The 27,024-nt window shown below is 36.6% G+C and overlaps 1 protein-coding gene and 1 long non-coding RNA gene across 2 annotated transcripts; one reads left to right on the top strand and one right to left on the bottom strand.

The window, feature by feature from the left end:
• Positions 1-2,368: 2,368 nt before the first annotated feature.
• On the top strand, positions 2,369-27,024 carry LOC123547393 (ubiquitin-like domain-containing CTD phosphatase 1). The gene is made up of 10 exons (XM_045334465.2): positions 2,369-2,468; positions 3,135-3,276; positions 14,196-14,287; positions 15,602-15,687; positions 16,061-16,176; positions 17,122-17,220; positions 18,886-19,022; positions 21,654-21,767; positions 25,821-25,948; positions 26,707-27,024. Exons 1-10 carry the CDS (start codon positions 2,451-2,453, stop codon positions 26,804-26,806), a joined length of 1,032 nt encoding a protein of 343 aa, XP_045190400.1. The 5' UTR covers positions 2,369-2,450; the 3' UTR covers positions 26,807-27,024.
• On the bottom strand, positions 2,516-3,125 carry LOC128559571 (uncharacterized). The gene is made up of 2 exons (XR_008372473.1): positions 2,830-3,125; positions 2,516-2,556 (listed from the first exon to the last, which is right to left on the bottom strand). It is a non-coding gene; the product is annotated as an uncharacterized LOC128559571 (long non-coding RNA).

Here is a 27,024-nt window from a genome sequence, read left to right as displayed (position 1 = left end):
TCACCAGATTCACCTCTACTGGATCTGACTGTCATGACTTCTTCAAATTTAAGCTCTAATTGCTTAAGTGCCTCCATGACAGTCCTATTATCCGGTGCCCCTTGTGTGCTACCGGCCATTTCTCCCACTGCAAAAACATGTTCCTCCTCTTCGCACCATTCCTCCTCTTCGAACGGCTTAGGTTGGTGCTTTGACATACCAAATATAGCCATGTGTGCCTGTTGGTATTTACGGACTACCTGCTTGGCCTGTTGGATACTCATAGGATCAAGCATAAACACATGGTGACCTGCATCCTTATCTAACAGGCCCTGACAGAAACGACTTATGACTTGATTAGTCACAAATGAATCTGGCAGGCCTCTGAACGCTCTTGCTGCAAGTGTCAAAAGCCGGTCTGCAAAATCATCAAACGACTCGCCCTCTTCCTGGCAAGCCTGTTGAAATTGCAATTGAGCCGCAGCTGGCAACTCGTGCTCATCAAACCGCGCCTAAAGCTTACTATGTAAACCCTGGTAAGAGTTCACCTCACCACTATCATGTATCAGTACATAATAGTCCATAGCTTTGCCAGTAAGACACCAGCACAAGCCCTCAAATTTCTCAGCATCTGACCATCCGCATGCCTCAGCATATCTGAAAAACTTTAAATCAAAAGCTTCCCAGCTGCCCTTACCATCAAATGCCAAATGCTTTTGCAAAGAACTTAATTTCTTTGCCAGCTGACTATAGTCGGCTCCCACTCCCCCATCTGATGATGGTCTACTTGCATTGGCATTACCATCATCACCAAAAGGAGTGCTACCTTCACCAGGGTTGAAATTCAGTTTCGTTTCTGGTAACGATACCTTATTCCTGCCCGAAGCTGGTGTCCCAAGGAATTCAGCCGGAGTTTTCAAAAATGGCCTGTGCATACCAGAAGATACAGCATGCATTCTCAGTCTAGGGGTGATCAAGTCCCCAGGCCTAGCTAGAGTATTTCCGGTCTTAATTTGTGACCAAGCACTGGGCTCTTTTCTAGCCTCAGGCTCCTTATCACTGTCTTGTAGTGGCCATAGTTTATTCTGGGTAAAATCAATTCGACCCAGCTCACACTCTGTAAATTCCTTTAAGTTACGACACAACACGGACAAGACTTCCGGGGTTATGTTCCCCGTCGCCTCACGCACCGACAAAATTGCACTGGCAATTTTTGTATTAATTCCAGGTATCATTCTCAATTGCTCAAGGGTAGCAAAATTAATTGAAACCACTTGTGCACTAATACCAGATGTGCACGGCAAGTCTTTAGTTTGTCCTTTCCCGAGGAAAGGACCTTAGACTGTGAACTTGGTCGTCCTACAGTAGGTACTGAACCTGACTGTCCAGACTGGCTATCCGAAGGAAATCACACCTTCACGCATGTTTGAGTTTTATTGCATATTGTATCATATTGCAGGTATTGAAACCAGGTGACCGACTCCCATGAATTTAATGATGTTGAAATAAATTTATGACACATTTTTAAAACCAAGATTTGCAATATCAGTCTGTAATTGTTAAACAATGTAAAAGTTAGCATGGTTTATGGCAGATATGCATATTATCAGAGTAATTTCCAGATTTTCTATTAGCGCAGGATCGACGTCCCGCACAGGCTACGGCGTTTAAAAGTTAAAAAAAAAGAGTATAACAATAAATAAAAAAATACTTGTGCTATTAAATATACTTGGGATATTTTGTATCATTTTAACGTTTTTAACACCTATGACAAATGACTCTTAATACCGTCGTCAACAGAAAATTATAGGCCATAAACTACCAGGGACGTGAGAAATTACCGAATAAATACGCTCATTTACTTTAAAAAATGGTTTTCTTTTTCTTTACAAATTCACACCTTTACGCGTGCCTGATCACCGTCAGGTAGGCCTACAAGTCTAACACTCTAATGATATTCAATTTTATCGGGAGATATCATCCATATGTTAAAAGCGCAGACTCATTTACCAAACGCGCAAGACAGTTGCCCTGCGCATATAAGAAATATATGAGCCGTGCCATGAGAAAACCAACATAGTGGGTTTGCGACCAGCATGGATCCAGACCAGCCTGCGCATCCGCGCAGTCTGGTCAGGCTCCATGCTGTTCGCTTTTAAAGCCTATTGGAATTGGAGAAACTGTTAGCGAACAGCATGGATCCTGACTAGACTGCGCGGATGCGCAGGCTGGTCTGGATCCATGCTGGTCGCATACCCACTATGTTGGTTTTCCCATGTCATGGCTCATATAAGGTTGCCCGATTTACAAATCGTTGCGCAGATAACAAATTGGTTATTTGCGCTGCGCGATTTACCAAATGTGCAGATTGGCTATATGCGCGTAACATAATAATTGGAAAATAATTGGTAGTCTCTTACCCCAGGATGGCCTATATGAAATCATCACATTGTGTTATTTAAACAGTCACAATGGCAGACGCGCTAGAAGGAGGCAGTAAACAGTTTTCTGAGCTCCTCAGCCTAGAGTCGCCTACCTAACTTTCAAAACCTCACACAAAAGTCTGTAACCACACACCTGAAATAAAGATATTGCAACATTAACATCACTGTATGTCTATCGTTACAAACCATCTACAATACATCTCTAATATCTAGTTTTCTGTTTACAAGACCTGAATTTTGTGCTCTCCCGGTCGCGGAAACTGATGACGAAAAAAGCTAAATTTGCCAATTTTTAAATCGCTGCAGAAAATTTCCTGAAACTGATAGCCCCAACTGCTACACTGTTCCATACTCCAGTAACACTGTAAAATCTGAAAATAAGCTCAAATATATGTGCCATCCGTACCGTTTCTTCACTGTTCCAGTTTTCCTGAGGTCCCTGCTAAAATGACAACCCCACTTTAAGCTAGCTCAGAGGAAGCATGTATACGCTCCTGCAAGTCATTACGTCATACTATCAAGATCAAGGCTACTCAACTGATTTTTTTTAAATAAGTGAAACTCAATTCTAGCCGCTGAAACTTCAATTCTAGCAATTATTATTATTTAGAAGTTCAAATATGCACTTCATTCCGTAAATTGCCTCTTATTTGTAAATTTCACCCCGGCCAATTCGACACTAACGGCTCAAAACTGTTTACTGCCTCCGAATTTTGCGTGAAATGGGGTGGAAAAGAATATAAGTTAACTGCACTGACAGCGCAACAAACAGTTTCAGACATGAAAAAATTGATACAAGATGAAACAGGTGTCCGCCCGGAAAGGCAAAAATTGCTTGGCTTGAAGTTCAAAGGTAGTAAAAATATTAATAAATTTGGCACTTATTCAACTGATGTGTAGAAGTATTCGGATAACTACATATTTGGAACTTTGAAGAAATTTGGATCCAGTATGCATAATTTTGCATAGTTCAAACTGGATATTGATTATTAGGCCGACTATACCAGGCTGTTTACAATGACAAGCTGGCGAAAATCACATGCCAATAAGTGGTTGTTTTTAGCTTTTGTGGTCGCCGTTTATCCGTTGGCGTCCGTCCACAATTTCTTGTGAACACGCTAGAGACCACATTTTGCAGTTGATTATACTCAATCTTGCACACAACTTCTGTTGGCATAATATCTCAGTTCCTCTTCGAAAACTAGCCAGATCCCATTAAAGGCGTACACTAGAATTCTCTGTATAAATCTCTGTTTCTCGTATTCTCAGGGTTTCTCATATTCTCGTTTTTTGCCTTAAAGTTGTCAAATAATTAATATTTGTTATTTTCTAGACAGGAATGGTACAAAACTGAGACACTGAAAATTTCAAGTGATTTGAACGCATATTGACGAAACTATCAGCATTTTACTCAGTTTTCAAAAAAATCCTTATTTTTTCCTAGTGGTGTTAGCAAATTTGCCATAAATTATTGATTATAGATGCAATTAATTGTCATATTTCTTGATGTATTTACTACAGAATATATCTTTTTATTACACAGTGGTAATTTTAATGTTTTAACTTCTACAACTTATTTGTGATGAAAAGTCAAATCTAAATACAAGTTGGAATATGAGAAACTCTTGGTCCATTTCTGCGGGTGACGGTGGTATCAAATACAGTAACAAGATAATTAAATGCAGACATCCCAACTCTCCCGATCCGATCGGGTTTCTCCCGATTCTGGTTGTAAAACCCGATCACCCCGATCAGAAGTCTGCAACTCCCGATTAAAAAAAACAAAAAAAACAACATAAACAACAATGAAAAAACAAAAATTATGAAATAATCCACTTCTTTGCGCCTATCTGATACTGTATGTATCACTACTGATCGAGTCTGTAAACAACACCTTTCGGATATTTTCGCACCTTATTCTACCCTACTTCTGGCTACCATAACTTAACTGACGCTATTTTTATTTTCTGATGGTCGCGTCCATTAAGTTATGGCGAAACCCCATTTGGTTAACTAATCAGTACCAAACCGCAACATCTCGCACACTTTTCTCGTGAGAAACGGATGACGTCGTGCAACAGTTCAGAGCACGTGGTTATTTTTGAAAATCAAGTTCAAAATTTCACTTATTAATCATTTATTTTAATCATAAACATAACCAATTTCGATAAAAATTCATTAAAACATATCCTAGAATGTTTAAGTTCTCAGAAAAGGTCAATAAATAACAGTTCTATACCGAATATTGGTTTTCAAATGAAGAGTACCCTGATCAGGTGACAACTGCAATGGCAGACACAATATTGCAGACAGGGGTACCAATTTGAAACTTGTGTGTATAACTTGTGTTCAAATTATGTTGCATGGATTATTTTATACCAGATCAAAAGAAAAATTAATTAGAAACATTTTAAAATAAAAGGTGAGTTCATTGCATTTCATTTGATGAAATTATAGCCTGACAGACTTCTGGCACGATTCCTGGTTAGGTTTCAGTACGGGATTCGTTTCAGCGCAGAGATCCATAACAGCATATAAACATCTCTAAGCTAAATATTTTTAGCTAATTCTACCCGTGCTGATAATTGTTTATTACACGATTCAACAAAGCCAGGTGTTGATTAATGTGTCACAATTGAAATTAAAATCCAGACATTAGATATCTAATTTAATACAATCAAATTTAGATTAGAAATTATACTGGCTTTACCTTTTTCTGTAACGTTTTGAAATCGAAAGTAGATGGTCACCGAGTCAGCCTGCTAGGTTTTAAAACATTTCTCTTAAAATCATTTTGAGAAGAGGAAATGTCATGGTAAATTTTAATATCACTTACTATTAAATGCTGTTAAACTGTCTTTGCATCATAACAATTTGTCAAACACATCCTTTTAACTGGAGGTTTAGGCAAATCTACGAAAGTGTAACAATACCCGGACATTCAATTTTGGATAACAGGATTTTGATCAATAAAAGTATTTGAGCGAGGGGTTTTAAATACTGGTTGACAGGGATGAGAATCAAACAGTAAATTTTCTATTGCTTGAACTTTTATTCTTTTAGCTATATACATTTTGTTTTTACAGTTCTAACAGCTGCACTGTTTGTCATGTAAAATTCACTTGGGGAGTCTTCTTTCCAACAAAAGAAATAAAAGTGCAGGTTTAGTTCTCAGTGGTGTTTTGAATTTAGACATAGTGCTTAAAGTGCCATAACTATTTAATTTTGCGCAGAAGGCTTCATGTATTATTGTTCCAAAACATTAAAAATGCATGAATAATAAGATATAGACAAGTGAATGTTTTAAGACAAGTGATTTTATAAGGGCAAATAAGTTTATATTATCATTAGATTTGTTTAAAGCTTCGTTATCATGAACATAATTACCGTGGTATAAAATCTCCCACTTGGACACCTCAATCTCCCACTTTGGAAAGCAAAAACTCCCACTTGGCATTCAGAAAAAGTTGGGATGTCTGTAAATGGGAAAATTTCTGTAACATTTTATGACTCCATCTGAGAGACAAGTGAATTTTCTACAAAATAATACCTAAATGCTGTTTATTAAATGGTTAATCTGTTACTGGGATTAAAAACAACCCCTTAGGCCCCCGAGAATATGAGAAAACAGGATATATATATGAGAAACAATGTGCGAAATTTTTCCCAATAATAGGACAATCATCTAAGAAACAAAAATATGCAATAAAAATCATAGGTCACCAGTATTGAAAAAGAGTTATCTGCCCTTCAAAATGGCATTTTTGGGGAATCGAATAATTGCAGCTTTCTAACTTCTCTGACACTGTGTATTGACTTATCCGAATGTGTGTCGTACGAAATACCTTAGATAGATAGATTTATTTGTGTAAATATATACATCATATTGACACAATATCACACAAATTCATATATAACATATTATAACACAGTTTAGATATCACAAACATTTTTGGTGACTAGTGCACTATTAATTTATGATATAAAAAAACAGGATAACCGTTGAGTTGAGTTGAGTTCGCAGCCTAAAACTTGGTCGATTGATCGCTTCATCGGTATCGTCTACATCCGGTAGAATCTCTTGGGTAAAAACACTCTGGTATTTACCATAAATTTATGAATCATGTTAACTTATCTGTTGATTTCTGGTTACACGAGAAAATTTCTCGGACCACGGGACCCAAAACGCTTGGTTGCTTCAATGTAATCATTAAGTTCGTGGTTGAGCGCTCATCGCCATTCTTCGTAGGGGTCATTTTCAGCAATGGTTAAGAAAGGCTTCTCATTGAAGACTGATATACCCGTCAAGAGGAACATCTCTTTCTTTGCCTTCTCTCTTGCACTGGTGTATAAAGGGCACTCACCTAAAAAATGCTCCACTGTCTCACGACTTCCACATTTGCAGTATAGACAGTCAGTCAACCCAACTTTGTAACTGTAGTCTTTCAAACAGTACCCACTCTGTAGCACCAGTATGCTTCTTTGATGCGGTAGACCATCAAAGTTTACTTTGTTTTGGTTGACTTTCGGTTGGTACTGGAATAGAATTCGCCCACTTTCTGAAATTTCCCATCTACGTTGCCACTTGTCACAGGTCGCCAGCGATGCTGCAGCACGTATCTCTGTCTGACTGGTGGACTGATCAAACTCCTCGGCCTCCATGTCTTCAGCCTCCTTGGCTGCTTCCTTATCAAGGGCGTCAGCTTTGTCATTCCCATGTATGTTAGCATGCCCTGGTGTTCACTGGAGGTCTGTTTTGCAGCCAGTTTCCTTACGGCTTATTTCCAACAGTTTCGGGTACGATTTTTGCCGATTTTCGCGCATAGCAGTTGTAATTTTGTATTTTTTTGCAAGTGTTTTGATTGAAATAGCCAAGCTACTACTTGCTGGATATGGAAACAACAATATTCATGGCGCAACGTGTTTTACAAGCATCAGTGTTCCTTGTGTGTGTGTGTGTGTAGATTGTATTTCGCTTTTGTTTTAGCAATGACCACTTCTGTGCTGTATGGTTGTCATCTCTGGTTACTGTTGTTCTTATTGGCTTATTCTCTGTTGCTTTATTAAAAAATGTTTTCTGATATGTTGACTTACTTTGAGGGAAGTTGTTTAATTGACATTAATCAAATCTCCCTAAAGCTGCTAAGTACGAGGGTTGTCCCAGAAAATCGTGAACTTTGTTTATTATTTCGAAAATAAGCCACGCATCAAATAATTGTTTCAACTGGTGTTATTTCCATGTATACTCGCTAGGACTATAAAGTTTAAAAGTAAGTATCTGTCATATTATTTGAGTATTTTTTAAATAATGGACGTCAGTCAGTGCTAGTCGGCGCACACACAGTTTTCCTCTAATAAAAAGAAGCGGCGTCCTTTTCAAATTCATTTAACCTTCCCAGTATACATCTCACACGATTAAAATTTATATCCTCGTTAATGGCAGCATGTGGCGCATAATTATGTTGCGTTTCAAGTCTTTGGCGTCACTTTCGTTATAAAACTCGGAAAGTCGCGGTCGCACGCACTTTCAGAAATGACTACATCAGATAAGTTTGCGGTGCAGAAAGTTTTAAAAGCATTTTGTCGCCCTCTCTTTGAATCACTTGCCCAACTTTCCTTAAAATATTTGTACCACGTAAAGACAAGTGCCCTGCTTATACTTGCCTGAATTTTCCACTCCCCGTTTTGTTTGTGAAGGAGTCACATTGCGACCTACACAATGTTTTATTAATACTTCCTGCGCCACGAACTTTTCTGACGTCGTAATTGCTGAAAGTGTGTGCGACTGTTACTTTCAAAATTATGTGAGTACTTTAACGTCAGTAAAGTCAAAGATTTGAAACACAATATAATTACGCGCCAAACGTTGCCGTTAATGATGATATAGATATAAATCCTGTGAGATGTGTGTCTGGTAAGTTACATGCATTTAAAAGGAAGCCACTTATTTTTGTAGTGGGGAAATTGAGCGTGCGCCGACTAGCACTGACTGCCGTCCATTTTTTTATTAAATACTTAAAAAATATGACAGATACTTAATTTTAAACTCTATAGTCCTGTAGAGTATACAATGAAATAGCATCATTTAAAATAATTATTTGATGCACCGCTTATTTTCGAAATAATAAAAAAGTCTACGATTTTCTGGGACAACCCTTGTATTTACTAAAAGCTTTGATCAGTTCTTCTCTCACCGCATCTGTTGTTTGATTGAATTCTCCAACCAATGTAGCCAGGCAAATTGTGATGCATTTGATGCCATGTCTGATGCCATGCCTGAACAAGATGTCTTTACAGTTCTCTCTAGTGTCTCTCTCTGTTGACTCTACTTCGGACAACTGAAGATGAAGTGATCAACTGTTTCTGGCACAGGGCAACTGTCACAATTTCTGGAGCAGTTCTTATCAATTTTTGCCCAGTGGTTATTAAGTTTACTGTGGCCACTTAGAAGCTGGTTCAAGTTGAAAAAGTTCTTCAGTCATTTTCGACTGTACAGTTCCTTTTCCCTTCTTTAGTGTAGATGTCCAGGATAATATCTGTCTTTTCTGACAATAAAAACTTCTTGTTCCATTTATTTATGACCTTTGCTTGCATCTAATATACCTGTTTTGTCCTCCGTTTCAGACATACTCATTTCTGTCGCAGCTAATTTGGCTTGTCTTTCAGCTGTATCAGGGTGTCCAGTGTACTATAATTTTGTTTCGTCTGTCTTGTATTTTTGACAAATACGAGGGTTGTCCCAAAATAGCGTGACAAATTTTATTTGAATAATTTATCAACGACCAAACTTAATGAAATTAACACAGTGTTCATAATTTATTTTCAAAGGTTTTGATGAAGAGTTTATGCCGCAAAAAATCTTCAGAAAATATCGGACTTGTGTTAAAAAATGCTCCGTTTTAATAGGCTTTCTTCAGTGATGTTTGTCTCAGTTTCCTAACAACCCGTTGCATTAGGCGCTAAAAGTCTTGTGCACATCAACGTCATATATTTTAACGTCATATGTGGAAGTTTTGAAGATCTGACCTTGTTTATGCCTGTGCAGTGACAGTTCTCCCGGGTTAATATGCTTCTAGATTTATGCGGAAATGGCGACGTCAATGGACAAGGCGGCACACAGAACCGTCATAGAGTTTTGTGTCGGCCTCGGAATGACACCAGTTGAAACTTCCAAGAAGATGAAAACTGTAGACAAGCATAAAAATGTGTTGAGAGCTTTAGTATACAAATGGCATCACAGATTTTCAGATGGGACAACTGAGGATAAGGACAAAGTGAGTGTTGACAACGGCGGCGTCCAATGACAGAAGACAGACTGTGCGGGAAATTGCAGAAAAGATGGGACTTGCGAAGACGTCTGTACACTGGACACTGTCTGAAGATTTACATATGTCCCATGTTTGTGCACGGTGGGTGCCTAGACTATTGAAATCGGAGCAAAAAAAGCGGCGAGTGAATACATCTGTCAAATTTCTTCGGCGACACGAGACGGACAACACATTTCTACAAACATTTTAAGGATCATTATGACAGATGAGACTTTGCTTCACTATTTCAAGCCTGAAGGAAAAAGACAGTCTAGTGTTCGGAAAACACCCGGCACCCCACCACCAAAAAAGGCACGAATGACAAAATCCTTGGGGAAGAATATGTTCATCGTGTCCCGACTTGCCAAACAGTAAATTCAACTTATTACTCAAAGATAATTAAGCTTTTTATTTTCTTTTAACTCAGATTTGATAAGGTAAGTTTAATGGTAAATCATAAACATAAACTTTTCATCCACAGGACAAAACGAAACAAAGAATCTTAATTTTTAGTTCTAAGACGTCCGTTTTGTAATGTTTAAGGTGATCCGACATGACTTGATGAATGCTCTAAGGAAGAAACGCCCCGCACTGTATCAAAATCCTGAGTCTGTTATTTACCACCATGACAAGGTGCCTTCACATACAGCAGAGAAGTGCGAGCTGGAATTAGCAGTGATTGGTTTTGACAGACTTGTGCACCCACCCTATTCACCGGATTTGGCGCCATTAGACTTTGCATATTTCCCACAGTTAAAAGAGATTTGATGATCTGCATGATCTTATGTTAGAGACACAAAGGTTCGACTGTAGTTTGAGTAGAGACTGGTTTCAACGTGTGTGTATGGCATGGGTAAAGAGACACAGACTTTGTATTGACCATGGCGGGGAGTATTTTGAAAAGGAATAAGTTTGACGGCGTTTTGACGTTATTTTGACATGTATGTGATTGTGTTTGAAGTTCTCTGTAAATCTCGTTTTTAGAGATACTGATATGAAAATTTATGTATTTACTTATAAAAGGTTATATTATGTGATGGTAAAATTTTGTTCGTTTAGTTTGTACATTTTCCAAAACACTCAATTTGTCACGTTATTTTAGGACAACCCTTGTATCTTTTGATGTTTATAATGGACTAGCTCTGGTTAATGGTACTTCTTTACAAAATGCAGATAAGATTGCAGACTGGCAGTCAGTAAAGAAATGGACCATTCTGTTTTTTATCATACTGGCTTCACACGGGTGGTAAACGCGCAATCCAATTCCCACTGGGAATACGCTAAAAATGGGTTGCGTGACTTCCGGTGCTGGTGTTGCGCATCAATATATACAAAATCGAGGTAGGTGGGTTTTTGTTTTTGTAAATAATGACACATTTACGAGTGCTTTCGAAAAAAAGCAAAATGCTATTCGACACAAAAATGAATAAAGATCATATGTTTGAAATACCAACTTATTAATTTAAGAAGCAGCTCTGTTATCACGAAAACTCTGCTGGCTCGAGCTGTCAAAAAAGCATGGATTCATGAAAAATGCAAATTATCTAACTCTTGTGCCTTCTTTCTGGAAATGTGATGCTTCTAATAATCAAACGCGTGTAAAACAGTCATGAATATTACATACACTTGAATGAAATGTTGCTTTTGGAGGAAAGATTGGCAAAAAATAATCGGGAATGGGGTTGCGCGTATACATTATATACATTATGATGTATACGAGCAACTCCATTCCCGGTGCGCAACCCCATTCCCGATGATTTTTTTGTCAATTATGTCCCCGTAAGCAGGATTTGAAGCAAATAATAATGATATTCGTTACTTCAAAACAGTTGAGTTAGCATAAAAAGCATCAGCTTTCCTCAGATTAGGCATATGAGGTCAGAAACTTCCATTTTTGTTGATTTCATACTTTTTTCACGCTTCTTGTCGCCTGAGTTTTCGTGATAATAGAGCCGAATCATAAATTACAAACCAGATATTTTACACATATGATGTATTATCATATTTGTGTCGAATAGCATTTTGTTTTTTTCGAGAACAATTATTCTTGTCTCATACTAAGCAAAAACATAACTTCACATACCTCAATTTCGTCTTTTTTCACGCGCAACACCAGCACCGGACGTTGCGCAACCCATTTTAAGCGTATTCCCAACGGGAATTGGATTGCGCGTTTACCACCCGTGCTTCAGCAAGAATTCCAGGGCTATTTCAATTCCAATAATTTCTCCAGAGTAATTGTTGCTGTTTTTACTGACTCCCTGCTTTAGAAGTACTGAGATTGAAAAGTATCCCTCTAAACAGTCAGGGGTGTAACTGTTTTAAGTTATGTAACCTATTTCAGTTACTTTTACAACATAATTCAAGCATTTTATACGATTTATTAGTTATAAAATATAGTTAACTCAGGTAAGTTATTCAAGAAAAGTCTTTTTACTGTTCTCACAAAGTGACCTTTAAAGTGAAATTAGTAGCAAACTGTGGTTAATCCAATTCTCATTTAGTCTGATCATGACCTGATAAGCATAATGTGATGTAAAGAGTTTTATAGCTTTAAAACTTTTGTGTAAAACTTTATCAGCCTTGCATAAAATTTTTTACTGCATAGCTGGAAAGATAAAAGTTTAAGGATTCAGGAAATAATTGCATTAGTCTCATTCAAAATGAGGAATTGGCACAGGAGGGCTTTGTAATATTTTATGATAACTGAAACAAGTTCTGAAAGTATAAGCAATAATTCAAATGGGTTATAAACTGCGATAACTTGAAACAGTTACACCCCTGACTGCAAAATATACTGCAGCGCCTGCACCAATGGGACCAGGATTGCCCAGAGATGATCCATCTGTAAATGCCATGACTGTGTGTTCGTCACAAGACTCTATCACTCTATTCACATTATCAACCTGCATGTCTTTGTTTTCTTTGAATTCACTGCTAGCTACATATTCCTTCCGTCTTGACAGACCATAGTACTCCCTAATGTACTCAAATTCTTTTTCAATATTTCCATTTGAGTGTTGTCCCTTAACTCATTAAATACTGTCATTGGAAGCAGGAATGCTGTTGGCTTACCCTTGTGGTTGTTTTCATCCGATAACCAAGTATTGAAATCATCTTTGAGAGGGTCTGTACTTCTCTTCTCTGCAATCCTGAGGCGTAAAAAAAAAATTGTTTGTTTCCGGTATCCCGACCTACCCTAAATTTTTGGCCCGACCCTAAATGTTTTTATGGCCCTGGAAAATATTTTTTTCAACTTTTTAACAAAAAGATGCAAAACTGCACTTTTTATGCTTTAAACATAGCGAGTGATGTTAGAAATCAACTTATTGATGCTCTAAAGGCATAATCCCCTTATTTGTAATCATTTTTTGACAAAAAAATAATTTCCGAAAAGTCCCCCTTAATAAAAAAAATTCCAAAAAAAAAAAAAAATTCCGACCTACCTACCCTAATTTTTTTCAGCATGTTACTGGAAACAAAGAATTTTTTTTTTTTAGGCCTGATTATCTCTTGGGCTTGCCTCGACTATATGACTGTGTAAATCTGTTGGAGTGCAGTTAGTGAGAATTTCCAGAGTTCTGTACTTGTGCCTGTATTAATATATTTTTGCTTTGCAATTTTTGCAGGGAATAAGTATCTATTTTTGATCCTATACTATTAAAATGTGAATACTACGCCAAAATGGGTAACGTCTTCTGACGTCGTACTTTCCTATGATGTCATACCGTTTTGTTATTATACTCTGATGAAGTCCAGTGGACGAAACATGTTAGTTTTAAAGTAAAAAGTTTATATCTGGAGTTAGTTCTTCGCTTTATCTATTATATACTTGTGCTTGAAAAACATCCTGAACCCTTTATCATAGCCCTTCTCTGCATTTGACCAAAATATCTGTTGTATTCATCTGACACAGTTGGGATCTGACACTGCAGCTCCATGCTTAATCAAACACTGACAAAACAAGAGACTTGTACAGCCTCATGTAGGTGGACTGACTACAACCTGAATTCTGTGTGACAAACATGTCAATACTTTTAAGGGCTCCATAACTAGCTGCTGTTTTCTCTTTAAAGTGTTGGTCAAATCTAAATTTATCGTCTGTTGACACTCCAAGTAGTTTTTATGCCCCCGGCATCTACTGATGCGGGAGGCATGTAGTGATTGTCCCGTTCGTCCGTCCGTCTGTACGAGGTTAACCAAATGGGACCGTTTCGTCTAGCACCAATACCCCTAACTAGAATGACTTGATACTAATGCAGATGTAACCTGTGACCATTCCTCGTCTTCAGACATCACCTGACCTCAGTTTGACCTTGACCTTGACCTCGTTTTGGACTTTGGTTCCATTTCAGTGGGAATAATCATCACTTCTATCCCCCACCCCCCAAAACCTGCACTCCCCCTCATTTCTACTATTACTGTTCATTGTTCAATGTTTTTAGAATTTATATTGTATTTGCAGGAAAAGTACCAGATGATTCTGTTGTACTGGGTGACCTTAAACTGAAGCCAGGAACCAAGATTATGATGATGGGAACAAGGGAGGAAGAAATAGTAAGTCTTTAAATTGATGAAGTATTTGAACTTTTTTTATACCCAACTAAACAATTTTTTAGATTGGGAGCTAGATCTAAGTCACTGCGATATTAAAGTACATTGTGTTTCACTAGGGTCTCTAATTTTCTCACTTACTACTAGCTTTAACAAAATGCAGTTGTGAACTTTCCAAGTTTAAATATTTTAATAGTCGTAAAGTGTATGTGCAGGTTCTTTTGAGGAGAAAGAGGTTTGGGCCTGTAATATTTTTGGGGAAAATAACTTGGTATTTGGGCAAGTGATTATGAAAATAGTCTTTTTGATGCATAGAATGCAACCAAGCAAAACATTAGCAGTCATTGTCACGGTTTGACCGAGTCTGTTTTTGAGAGGTAATAAAATATGCATCACCCTTCATGCCCCCTAGCACTGGTTAGTGGAGCTCCATAATAATTAAAATTGAATTGACTTCATGATCCCAAATGACAAGAAAGTTTGGTTTAGCTTTGGGAAAACTGCAATAAGGAAACTTTTTAGAAGAAGAGGAATGTAAAGGGCTGCTACTACAGAAGGAAAAAAGGCCCTGGTGTGTCTCAACTTTACAGAGCAGAAGTTTGGTTTAGGTGATCAGATTTATTAATACAGGTATCATTTTCTTTGAGCTTGAGTTGTAGAATTTTGGATGTGTGAATGGTTTATATCAGCCATTCTAGGAACTGTACAGTTATAAGGCTTTGGCACAGTCTGCATATATTTCAAGTTTACAGAAAAGACATATCAATAGTAAAGATTACGTCATCTTTTAACATGATGTCTGCTTTGCTCCAACAAAGAATGCATTTCTTTTGTTGAGCTCTAGAGTTCATCTGCCACAAAATTGGTACTACTGCAATTTCCCCTGTTTTTGATTGTTCAGGAAGACCCCTGTTACCTCTCTGGGCATTGTTTCTTCCCAGGTTGGCATTTTGGTAGAACCAGGGACATTCTGTACTCCAGCTTGATTACTTCCTCACATGAAGAACTCTTAATAACAAGTGAGGTTTCGAACCCTCGTGGATGAAGGGCACATGATTTGAAGTCAGTGACTTTAACCACTCACCCATATATTTCATTTGTTAAACTTTTCTTTTGCAATAGGATGAAAATGCAATTATTAACAGTAACAAAAAATGATATTTTAGCATTTTATTAGAAAAAAAAAGACAACAGTCTTCTGCAGAGGTAAAGACAAGTTTTGAATAAAGTCAGTTTTGTTAGCTTGCTTGGAGTAGAACAACAAAAAATTCTTCAAAAAATGTCCTTAAGAGGCATGAAGTTACACTCTTATTACAGACAAAGATAGTAGAGCCACCACCAGATTTACCAGAGGTTGTGAATGACTTTGATATAGAAGAGGAAGAAATAGCAATAGAGAATAGGTAAGAGAAACGGTAAAGATATTTTGGGAAATTTGTAATAGACAGTGATGGAAAAGTAATTTGAGAATGCACACATAGGAGCATTTCTGTTAAAGAAAAATCATTAAGAGAATGGTTGAAAAGATATTTTGGGAAATATGTAAGAAAAAATTAGTAATATAGAAAATAAAGGAGCTTTTTAATAGAGAAAAGCATGAGGGGAAGTTAATATAATAGAGAATAAATATAAAGAAATATGTAACAGAGAATCTGTAGGTAAGAGAGTCAGTAAAATTAGAAACACTTCAATTGTATTATATGCTTTTACATTTGGAGGCCTTTATCAGAATTAGGGTCATTAGAGATGCATCATTTTCATAAAAATTTGTTTCAGGGAGGAATTTTTACAGAAAATAGAGAAGAGGGTGAAGGATTATAAGATAGATATTATAACAGAACCAAGAAAAGGAAAAAAACTACTTGTGCTTGATATTGATTACACACTTTTTGGTAAGTCCCTGTGGTGTAAACTTTCTTTGTCAGGGTATAGGTACTGAATATTAAAACGGGGAGAAGATTTGTAGGCGGCTGGATAGCTCAGTCGGTAGAGCAATGGAACAGTATTCCAAGGCCTCGTGTTAGAGTCCCAGTCTGGCTGCACATTTTTCTCACCCAGTGACATTTGGTGCCCAACATGGAACTGTGATAGTATTTCAGTGGTTAGTCTCCGAAGTCTGTAATTGCTTGATTTATGAAGTACCCGCTGAAATTTAAGGATGAAATTTTAAAATGGTGTTGAAAAATGTCACAGTGTATGACTTGAATACTAAGACTAGGAGATGTTTAGGTGGCTGTGTAGCTCAGTTGGTAGAGCACCGGAACGGTATTCCGAGGCCACGGGTTCGAGTCCAGGTCTGGCTGCACATTTTTCTCACCCTGTCACCCTGTGACATCTTGTTCTTAAAGTGAAGTGAGAAAAATTATTTTTAGTACATGTCTTGTCATTATCTGAAAAGTCATTACATTGAATAATCAACATTTAATGCAGTGATTAGATATTTCTGAAAGAAGATAAAACAATTAACCAGCACTTCCCTTTACCAGGTAAAAAATAAATGGCCAAAAATGTAATTTTACCCGTCAGTCTTTTTCATATTAAATTTTGGTAAATTGTTACTTTTTAACTGAAGGCCATTTCACCATGAGAAATAAAACTGCTAATAAGAGTATTCACATTTATGCCAAAATTGAAATGGAAATGAATCAGAAAACTTGTTTAAAAAGGTGAACTATTTGACTCGTGGAACATCGAGACGCAATTATTTCATCATTTCTGTTTGAATATTTTTACATATCAGATGGGAGTTGAATGTAGTGTTTTGTATTTGTTATTGGAATACATGCTGTATTTGTGACAGAAAATTGAAGGTATATAATAGATGATTTCTTTTGCAGATCACAGATCTGTGGCAGAGACAGCCAATGAACTTATTCGACCATTCCTGCATGAGTTTCTTACCTCATCATATGAAGACTATGATATTGTTATCTGGTGTAAGCTTTGCTGTTTCTCTTTGATCTGGGTGTGACTAATATACTGACAAAATACCGCCTGCTCAATTTGACCAAGGCAGACAAAATCCCAATTGTAATTTTTGTCGAGCCCACTTGCGGAAGCGAAGACATAGTCATCCAAATGGTTGTTCGGTATATGTCCGTGTGTGTAAGATTTGTTTGTCTGTACCATAACTGACATGCATGGAGCAATCTTGTTTATATTTCGCATGAATGTTAACCTCAGTGAGACGGAGTGTCATGGGCAAAAGTCAAGGTCACAGTTGGAGGTCAAAGGTCATGTCAGATCTTGTCAGGCCCATAGTTTTGACATGCATTGAAGAATCTTTATCTTTATATTTGGCATGAATATTTAACTCAATAAGAGGGAGTGTCTAGTGCAAACTTTGGGTCCCTACCTCAAAGGCCAAGGTCACACTTTGGGTTCAAATGTCATTTTAGAGCTTGTCCAGGCTGTAACTTTGCCATGCATAAAGCAATCTTTTTTTCTTATTTGGCATAAATGTTTGCCGTGTCCCGTGCATCTCCCAGACCCCTACCTCAAAGGTCAAGGTCATACTTAGAGGTCAAAGGTCAAACACATAGCCATGGATGGAGATTTTCTTAAATAACTTGGCAGAAATGATTGCCACAATCAGTTCTTTTAATAAATGTTTTTCCTTTTGACAGCTGGCTGGCTCGACATGTTACCTGTGAGCATCTAGTTTCCAATAATTTCCAAATTTTCACTTCTTTCCATTTAGAATTGATAATTATCATCTTAAAAATTGTAACGTGTTTAAATCTATCCGTCTTCATTAAGTTTTTAATCAACAGAATTACAGGGGGATTTTGTATGCCTTGTTCAAATTGAGCAGGCTGCGGATTTTGTCTGAGAGGTGTCTTACATTCATGTACAATGATTCATTAAGGCATGAGGAAGCAAATTTATGATCACTATTCTGTTTAATTAATATTTTTATGCCCCCGAAAATTGCACAGTCCGTCGGTGTGTGTGTGTGTGCTTCTGTGAAAATTCTTGTCCGGGCTGTAACTTCAGCATTCATAGGGGACTTTGAAAATAATTTGACACAGATGTTAACTGTATTGAGGTGTATCACACTTATGACCTGGGTCTCTCGGGTCAAGGTCACAAAATGATGTGTGATTTTTTTTCGTGTCCAGTCCATTATTATTTATCTGTCTTTATACTTGAAATATTGGGTGCCAAAATAACAAAGTTAGACTGATAGATTATTCTTTTTCTTAAGATTGAGATACCTAGCTCTTAGACATAGGTTTAAGTCTTGTCATAGAAAAATATAAGTAGCTCATTCATTCCTCTTGACTAGCTTGCAAGTTTCAAAGATCTGACTTCTGGCTAGACTTTAGAATTTGTTCACAATTATTTAACAGTTGTTCTCTTGTCTTGGCATTAAGATTATATTTTTTTCCAACTGACTCTAGGGTAAATAGGCAGGTAGTGACACATTCGATACTGTAGCGTTAGAGTTAAATTTTATAAAGAAACAAAAGGGCAGACTGATTATAAAACCACTCCCCTTCTAAATCATTGTTTTTGATTTACAGTTATGCTATAGGTTTGAGATTTATGTAACTGTTGCTTATTGCAGCAATAACTTGATGGAGATTTGTATGTTTCAGCTGCTACTGGTATGAAGTGGATTGAAGTTAAGATGAAAGAACTAGGTGTCACATCACATACTGAATATAGAATCTGTTTTATGATTGACAGTGGGGCTATGATTAGTGTACATACACCAAAGTATGGAGTTATAGAGGTGAGTTGAAGTAGGGAGTTATGGTGAGCAGTTGCAAAGGTAGAATTGAAGTGTAGAGTTAAAGAGTTGAGTTGAAGAATGGCGTTACTATTAAAGATGAGTAGATATAGAGATTTGTTTTATTACTAACATTTATAATCTCTGTTCATGTCTCATAAATCAGCAGTGGTTTTAACAAGCCTTTTCAACTGACTCAGACTAGAGAAGCTTCACACGCAGGGTGGTTATAAATGTTAATATGTCATCATAAATAACTTTAAGCCCATAAAAAGACAGTGACATTGATTGCTCTTTACCTAAATTAAAATTAGTGTTAAGTGGTAATAGCTTAAGCAGATATCCAAAGAAATCATGATGTTCAAATAGTTGACCTAAACATAAAACTTAACCAAGAAAACTGCTATTTTCTAAGTACGAAAGGGGCCATTAATCTTGCAAAAAGCAGGATGGAGTTATGTTCCAAGATGAGCTAAAAACCTAATAAAGCAAACTGTATAACTTAACATTAGGGATGTCAATATTCGATTATTTTAAAAATCGATTAGTCGCTAGATCCTCTGAACGCTAACCTGTTAGCTAAATAAAATATGCTGCATCTATTTCTCTATTGATGGATTTCATATCAGTACTGTTTAAACTGTATGTGCATTTACAAACTTGGAAAACTTGTTCACCATCATAAGCTGACCCTGTACAGCAAGAAACATAACTCCATCCTGCTTTTTGCAAGATTTATGGCCCCTTTTGGACTTAGAAAATATCAGATTTCTTGGTTAAGTTTTATGTTTAGGTCAACTTTATCTCTTAAACTATCAAAGCTATTGCTTTGAAACTTGCAACACTTGTTCACCATCATAAGCTGACCCTGTACATCAAGAAACATAACTCCATCCTGCTTTTTTCAAGAATTATTGCCCCTTTTGGACATAGAAAATCAGTTTTCTTGGTTGAGTAATATGTTTAAGTCAGCTTTTCTCATAAACTATCAAAGCTATTGCTTTAAAACTTGCAACACTTGTTCACCACCATGAGCTGACCATGTACAGCAAGAAACATAACTCTGTCCTGCTTTTTGCAAGACTTATGGCCCCTTTTGGACTTAGAAAATATCAGATTTATTGGTTAAGTTTTATGTTTAGGTCAGCTTTTCTCCTAAACTATTCAAGCTATTGCTTTGAAACTTGCAACAGTTGTTCACCATCATAAGCTGACTATGTACATCAAGAAACATAACTCCATCCTGCTTTTTTCAAGAATTATTGCCCCTTTTGGGCATAGAAAATCAGTTTTCTTGGTTGAGTAATATGTCATGGTTCGCACAGGTCCTTGAAAGTCCTTGAATTTGATCCTAAGTCCTTGAAAAGTCCTTGATTTTTTTCTTCCAAAAATCCCCTAAAAAAGTACTTGAATTTTGAAAAAAAAGGTAGAAAAGTCCTTAAATTTTGCTAAAAACGGGGGTGCAATCGTATTGTAGGGGAAAAATACAAAAACTAAATAATAAATAAGTCAAAACGAGCAAAAAAACGGTGTAAAATAAAAATACATGCACACCCACGGAGGGAACGCTAGTTGAACACCGTTTCGGTACGGAAGTTAGATATGGAATAGCGATTTTCACAACATTAAAATATTATGCGCAAGGTCATTGTAGCGTGACTATCAACAACAACAATGAGTGGCCCGAAAAATAAATGTAGTTTCGCCAATAAATGGCGTACACAGGATGATTATTCATCGTGGTTAAAGGAGTTTAAGTCAGACAAGCATAAGTGTATGTGATAAACTCATTGATGTCGGAACTATGGGAGAAAGTGCGTTGAAATCACACGCGAAAACAAGAAGTGAAGCCCTTGAGGACAAATTGAAAACTACAAATGTAGTCTTGAGAGCTTGAAAGACTTATAAGAAACATGTACTAAGTATGTATACAGGCAAATATAGCTCATAAAAGGTAATCCCATTGAAGATCTCATAAAGGTTAAGATATGCTATTGTAGCTTATGGAAAATAAAACTGTTCTGTAATTTTTCTTCTGTCATAATGCCTTATGAAGAGCCTAAATGGTTTTGTAATTTAAGATTTAAAGCGATTAAAATAGTCCTTGAAAATCCATAAAAAGTCCTTAAAAAGTCCTTGAAAAGTCCTTGAATTTTTTTTGCCAAGTCCTGTATGAACCATGTATGTTTAAGTCAGCTTTTCTCATAAACTATCAAAGCTATTGCTTTAAAACTTGCAACACTTGTTCACCACCATAAGCTGACTATGTACAGCAAGAAACATAACTCTGTCCTGCTTTTTGCAAGACTTATGGCCCCTTTTGGACTTAGAAAATATCAGATTTATTGGTTAAGTTTTATGTTTAGGTCAGCTTTTCTCCTAAACTATTCAAGCTATTGCTTTGAAACTTGCAACAGTTGTTCACCATCATAAGCTGACTATGTACATCAAGAAACATAACTCCATCCTGCTTTTTGCAAGAATTATGGCCCATTTTGGACTTAGAAAATCATGGGTAGGACAATTTTTCTATTATACAAAAAAAAATCAGATGAGCGTCAGCACCTGCAAGGCGGTGCTCTTTTTGTAAGTTTCTTAGAATTGTTTTAAATGATTTTTCCACCTTATTTGCAGGTTAAACCACTAGGTGTAATATGGGGAAAATATCCGCAGTGGGGACCACACAACACAATTATGTTTGATGATATCAGAAGAAATTTTATCATGAATCCACAAACTGGCTTAAAGGTAAGTTCTTTTTTCACACTTAAGATTGATTTTGGTAAGAAAGTCCAAATTATAGAATATAGGGGCACCAGGAGTCGCACTCTACATTAAAAGCTGGAAAGTTACCGTATTACCTAATTGTGTCGGTATCCTGTTAGACTAAACAAAACCAAAACAAAACAGATGTACTTTTTGGTTACAGCTTCAGTTATAGAAGAATTTTATTTACATATTTCTTCCTCTTAATGATGGAAGAAATATTTTATTTGTACGGTATGCTTGAAAGTATTATCTAAAAATTGGGTCAGATCAGTTAAGGAGAATTTCTTGTTTTACATTTGTTTACCATTTACAGTGATGAAGAATTTTTTACTAAATTTGTTATCAAGCTCTGGAAGGTACAGGAAAATTACTGGATATCAGCTGATTCTGATTATTATGTCTCCCACCACACAGTGCAGTCTTCGTCGTAACTGGGTTGCCTGAAGTCCGGGACAAGTAGATCCTATTTCGGGCAAGCCAAAGTTTTCAGGTGGTTGCCCGAACGGACAAGTGCTTTTTCTGAAATTTAAATCCCTTAATTTTCACAATAATTACAAAAAAGAATTTCATGAATCTGAAATGAACATCCTAAATACTAGCTTTCGTATATTTATGCATGAATTGATGACCACATTTGCAATATATGAAGTTGCTTTACAAAATTCAGAAATTACATCCCTATGACTGGAGTTTACCCGCGAATAGTAAAGATATCAAAACGTCATGCCAGTAATTTTCCATTCCTCGAGCACGTGCGACCTATCGTATCGCCTTTACTTTTGTTTATCGACACATACACAAAAAACGCGTGTAGTGCATTCATTTTTTAATTTAATCGCTTCAAATTTTCAACACCGCTTGAGAAGTAATACAGTTTGAATTCTATTACAATTTTAATAAGATATCGACAGAAATGTAGGCAAAATTCTATAAAAACGATCGAAGTTTCATACAATTATTTGTAAAATTTCAAACAGCACGAACTTAATTATTTATTTATTTCTAAAAGTAAAGAAGTAATACATACTGTGGTCATAAAATTCAGACTTTTGACAAGAAAGTATAAAAAACAGAATTAAAAAATCTTAAATAATGAAAAAGCGGCAGCAATTTAAATACATCGAGTAAAACGTTTTTTGGCAAACAGATTTCTGCAAGTGCGGCAGAATAGGTTACGTGACCTCGTGAGCGTAAATAAAAAATTGTTTTAAAATAAAGCAGTCTGATGTCGCTGTGGTTTTTAATAAGTAAATGAATCTTTGTACATGTCTTTTTTGACTCCACACTATGTCAGATATTCTTTTCAAACAATAACATAAATTCCTTGAGGGCAAATAGGTCACAGAGTGTAGGATATCTACTATTATCGTTTGACACATTTACCTGTCAGTTTATACAGGATATTGCACATTCGCTTTTAAAAAAAATTAAAGAAGATGCTTTTTTACTGATTTCTTCTCAGCAATTTAAAGAACCGAGGCCGTACGATCAGACAGTGAAATGGCGCCAAAACATGACGTAATGCCATGACAATCTCGGGCAACTGTACCGCTTTGATCTCCACTTCAAATGCCATGATACCGACACACTTCTTTTGAGGGGGTTTTAATTGATGATGAAAACAAGGCCAATTACTTGTTTATCAACAGAATAATTACCGATAATTGTTAATGTTTTTTTTTTTTTTTCGCTTTAAACATGGATGGGTTGATGGTTATTGTGTCCATATTTTTTGGACACTTCGCCCCGGACTGATATTTACTTGATATTAATGATTCAACTTTTTTGGCCATGCCACCAGAAACAAAACAATTAATTTTTTTTTGGGGGGGGGGGGGGGGGGGGGGGGGTGCCTAACCAGGTTGATCCATTATTGCAGTTAAATTTGAACAACTACACTATATTTTAAAGGCCCTGGATTAAAAAAGTAAGTTTTAGAAGGGTAGTGTAAATTTGAACCCCACACCTGGCATAAAACTAGATACTGGTATAGGTTTTACTTTTTTTCTACAGTTTTTTCCCGTAATTTTTGTCGGCTAGTTACTTGAATATTGCAATATGGTTATCCACTTATGTTGGCTTAGCCTGCCCATCAATAGTGTGGGTAGGTTAGTTGACTACCATTTAAATAACTGAATGTTGAATTAAGCATAAACCAAAATGCATCATATTTATAAACAAAATGATTTCGGGCAACTAAAAATGTTTTCGGGCAAGTGGTTTTCTTAACTTACTTGCCCGAAAGGACAAGTGCTGAAAAAAAAATTAAGGCGAAGACTGACATTGGTGTGGGAGACATACTGATTTACTCCAGTCTGTCTGTCTGTCTGTCACAAAGCTTGTCCGCACTCTAAGTCTAACACTTCTCATCTGATCTTCACCAAACTTCAAAAAAATGTGTCTGCCAATAATTGCTCGGCCAAGTTCGATAACTAGCCAAATCGGCCTAGGCACTTCGGAATTATGGCCCTTGAATTACCAAAAACACTCAGATTTCTTGCGCAGTTTTGCCCCCAAACCGGCTTATACTACTAGTAGTATAGGTGTCCTTTTGGTGTCAAGAAAGCACATGCACATGTGGATTAAGTAATTAGTATATAAAGACTGACTTACTATTTAGATGATTAGGCAGTTGTGGGAGACATGCGCTTTTCTCAAAAGCATCTCTAGTTATTGTGGGTTTACGTTGGTTTGAAACCACAGTCTCCTTATGTGCAAACTTTGACACTTCAGCTTGTTTGAATTTTGGGACATCAATGTTTAGTTAGCATAAATTGTTAGAATTCCCTGCAATCAGTATAAAATGATTAACATTTATTAACTCACCTGAATTTATCTAAACTTAGTTCAGGGTGAGCTATTAGTATTTATGGATACTCCGGTGTCGGTTGTCCATCTGTCATGTGTCTTGTGTCAACATTTTTTACTTAAACATCTTTTCCTCTGAAACTACAGTTCAGTATTACACAAAACTTGGTCAGTAGCATTCTGACATGGACCTCTATCAAGTTTGACTTGGCCCCTTTCAGGTGCTGCTAAAATCAAAATTAGAAATACCTTTAAACGACTTCTTCTCACAAAACGCTTGAAGTATTTTAAGGTCCTCTCCCAAGTTTGTTTAAATGGGGACACTTAGCCCCACTAGAGCCAAAATTAAACAACTTCTTCTCATGAACCATGTGATAGATCTTCATCAAACTTTGTCTGTAGCATCATTATAAGGTCCTCTTCCATTTTTCTTTTCAAATTGGGACACTTAGCCACCGGTAGGGGCCACTAGAACTAAAAATAGTAATGCATTTAAAAGACTTATTCTCATGAACCGCTAGATGGATCTTTATCAAGCTTGGTCTGTATCATTATAATCTCCTCTCCCAAATTTGTTCAGATGGGGGCACATTTAGTCAAAATTAGAAATACCTTTAAATGACTTATTCCCCTGCACCACTGGAAGAATCTTCATCAAACTTGGTCTGTAGCATCATTATAAGGTTGTCTCCTATTTTTTTCAAATGAGGCACTTGGGCCCTAAAATTGAAAATAGAAATGCCTTTAAAAGACTGCTTGTCATGAACCATTTAATGGATCTTTGTCAAATTTGGTCTGTAGCATCATTTAGGTCCTCTCCTAAATTTGTTTAAATGGAGTCACTTTGCCCCTTCTAGGGGCCACTTTAGCCAAATTAGAAGTACCTATAAACAAGTTCTTCTAATGAATGGCTAGATGGATTTTCATCAGTCTATGTTGGATCATTATGAGGTCCTCTCTCAGATTTGATCAAATTTGGGCAGTTGGCTCCTTTAGGGGTTGCTAGGGCTAAAATATAAATACCTTTTGATGAACTGCTCAATGTGTTTTCATCAAACCTGGTCTGTAGCATCAATGTCAGGTCCTCTCATAAATTTGTTCAATTTGGGATGCTTGGCCCATTTAAGGATCAGATTGTTAAGGTCCTCTTCAGACGAATGATTTCTGTTAAACTAAACATTGGAATACTAGATTCCATAATGCATGCTATCTCTCTTCTTGTAGATTCGTCCATTTAGACAAGCTCATTTCAGCCGAGAAAAGGATAGAGAATTGTTAAAATTGGCAAAATACTTGAAAGATATTGCAGCAGTAGATGATTTTACAGTACTGAATCATAAAAAATGGGAAAAGTGAGTATCTCACATGTATAGGGACAGTGCTAAATTTTTGAAGTTCCTTGTATCAAGATTTACTTCAAGGTTTTCAAACAAAGAAATCTTTTTATTACTGATTGTAAATAAGAAATGAAAGACAGTTTGATTATGGTTTCAATTTTTATTTGGCAGTATTTATTCACACAAATATCCAGCACATAATTCAAGTAAGCAGTGGAATCATTAATGTGTACCTGTCCTCTAAGCTCAATAGGGAGAGCGCAAATCTACTGATCACAGGGTTGTGTGTTTGATCCTCGGATGAGGTGCCTTCTCCAAGATGATTTGAAAAAAGACATTGTGTCTGAAGCATTCGTCCTTCACCTCTGATTCATGTGGAGAAGTTGGCAGTTACTTATGGAGAACTGGTACAGAATCCAGGAACACTGGTTAGGTTAACTGCCCATTGTTAAATAACTGAAATACTGTTGAAAAATGATGTTAAACCAAAAATAAACAAACAAATCATTAAATTTTGTGGGGGAACATTTTTTCTTGGATTTCATAGATGCTTCTGATCATGAAACTTAATCTTTATGAAAAAGCATTACTCATAAGTAAGAACAGCGGGATTTTAGGTAATACTTTTATACCTTAAATGCATGTAGCATGTTTAATAGTCAAATGATTTTTGGAACTAAACAGAGCTTTATATTATGATAAATTAGATACTTGTGAAGTTCAGCAGTGTGATAGTATCTTTCTAATTATTATTATATCCCTTTGTTTTCTAGATACAGACCAAAGAGGAAACATACAGAGTCCAATGTAGAGGATGAAGTCTCATCAAAAGGTGTGAAAGACAAAGGTTCTGGCGACAAAACTGGAAGTTGATAAATGGTTTAGTTGTAGTAAGCCAGGCCAGTCACTGTTAAGTTGTTTATGTTTCCAAGTCTTGTCAGTTGAATAAGCATTTATGCATTGCATCTGCTGCGTCAGGCACAGACAAAAGCGTTGCCAGTATGAAGTGTTGCTGACGGAAGTAACCTTTTGATTCTGGATCTCTTGTTTTGTGTATATTTGTCTTGCAAGCCCAAATATTAAGTGCTAAT

The sequence above is a fragment of the Mercenaria mercenaria genome, chromosome 9 (assembly GCF_021730395.1).
Source record: "Mercenaria mercenaria strain notata chromosome 9, MADL_Memer_1, whole genome shotgun sequence".
Classification (NCBI taxonomy): Eukaryota; Metazoa; Mollusca; class Bivalvia; order Venerida; family Veneridae; genus Mercenaria; species Mercenaria mercenaria.
Note: the sequence above shows the minus strand (reverse complement) of the source record. Positions and strands in the feature narration are given on the sequence as shown.

Bases quoted from the DNA above. Each gene is read 5' to 3' on its own strand.
- LOC123547393 (XM_045334465.2), top strand. The intron at 14,288-15,601 runs GTAAGTCTTTAA...CTCTTATTACAG, and splicing joins GAACAAGGGAGGAAGAAATA to ACAAAGATAGTAGAGCCACC. The intron at 21,768-25,820 runs GTAAGTTCTTTT...CTCTTCTTGTAG, and splicing joins ATCCACAAACTGGCTTAAAG to ATTCGTCCATTTAGACAAGC.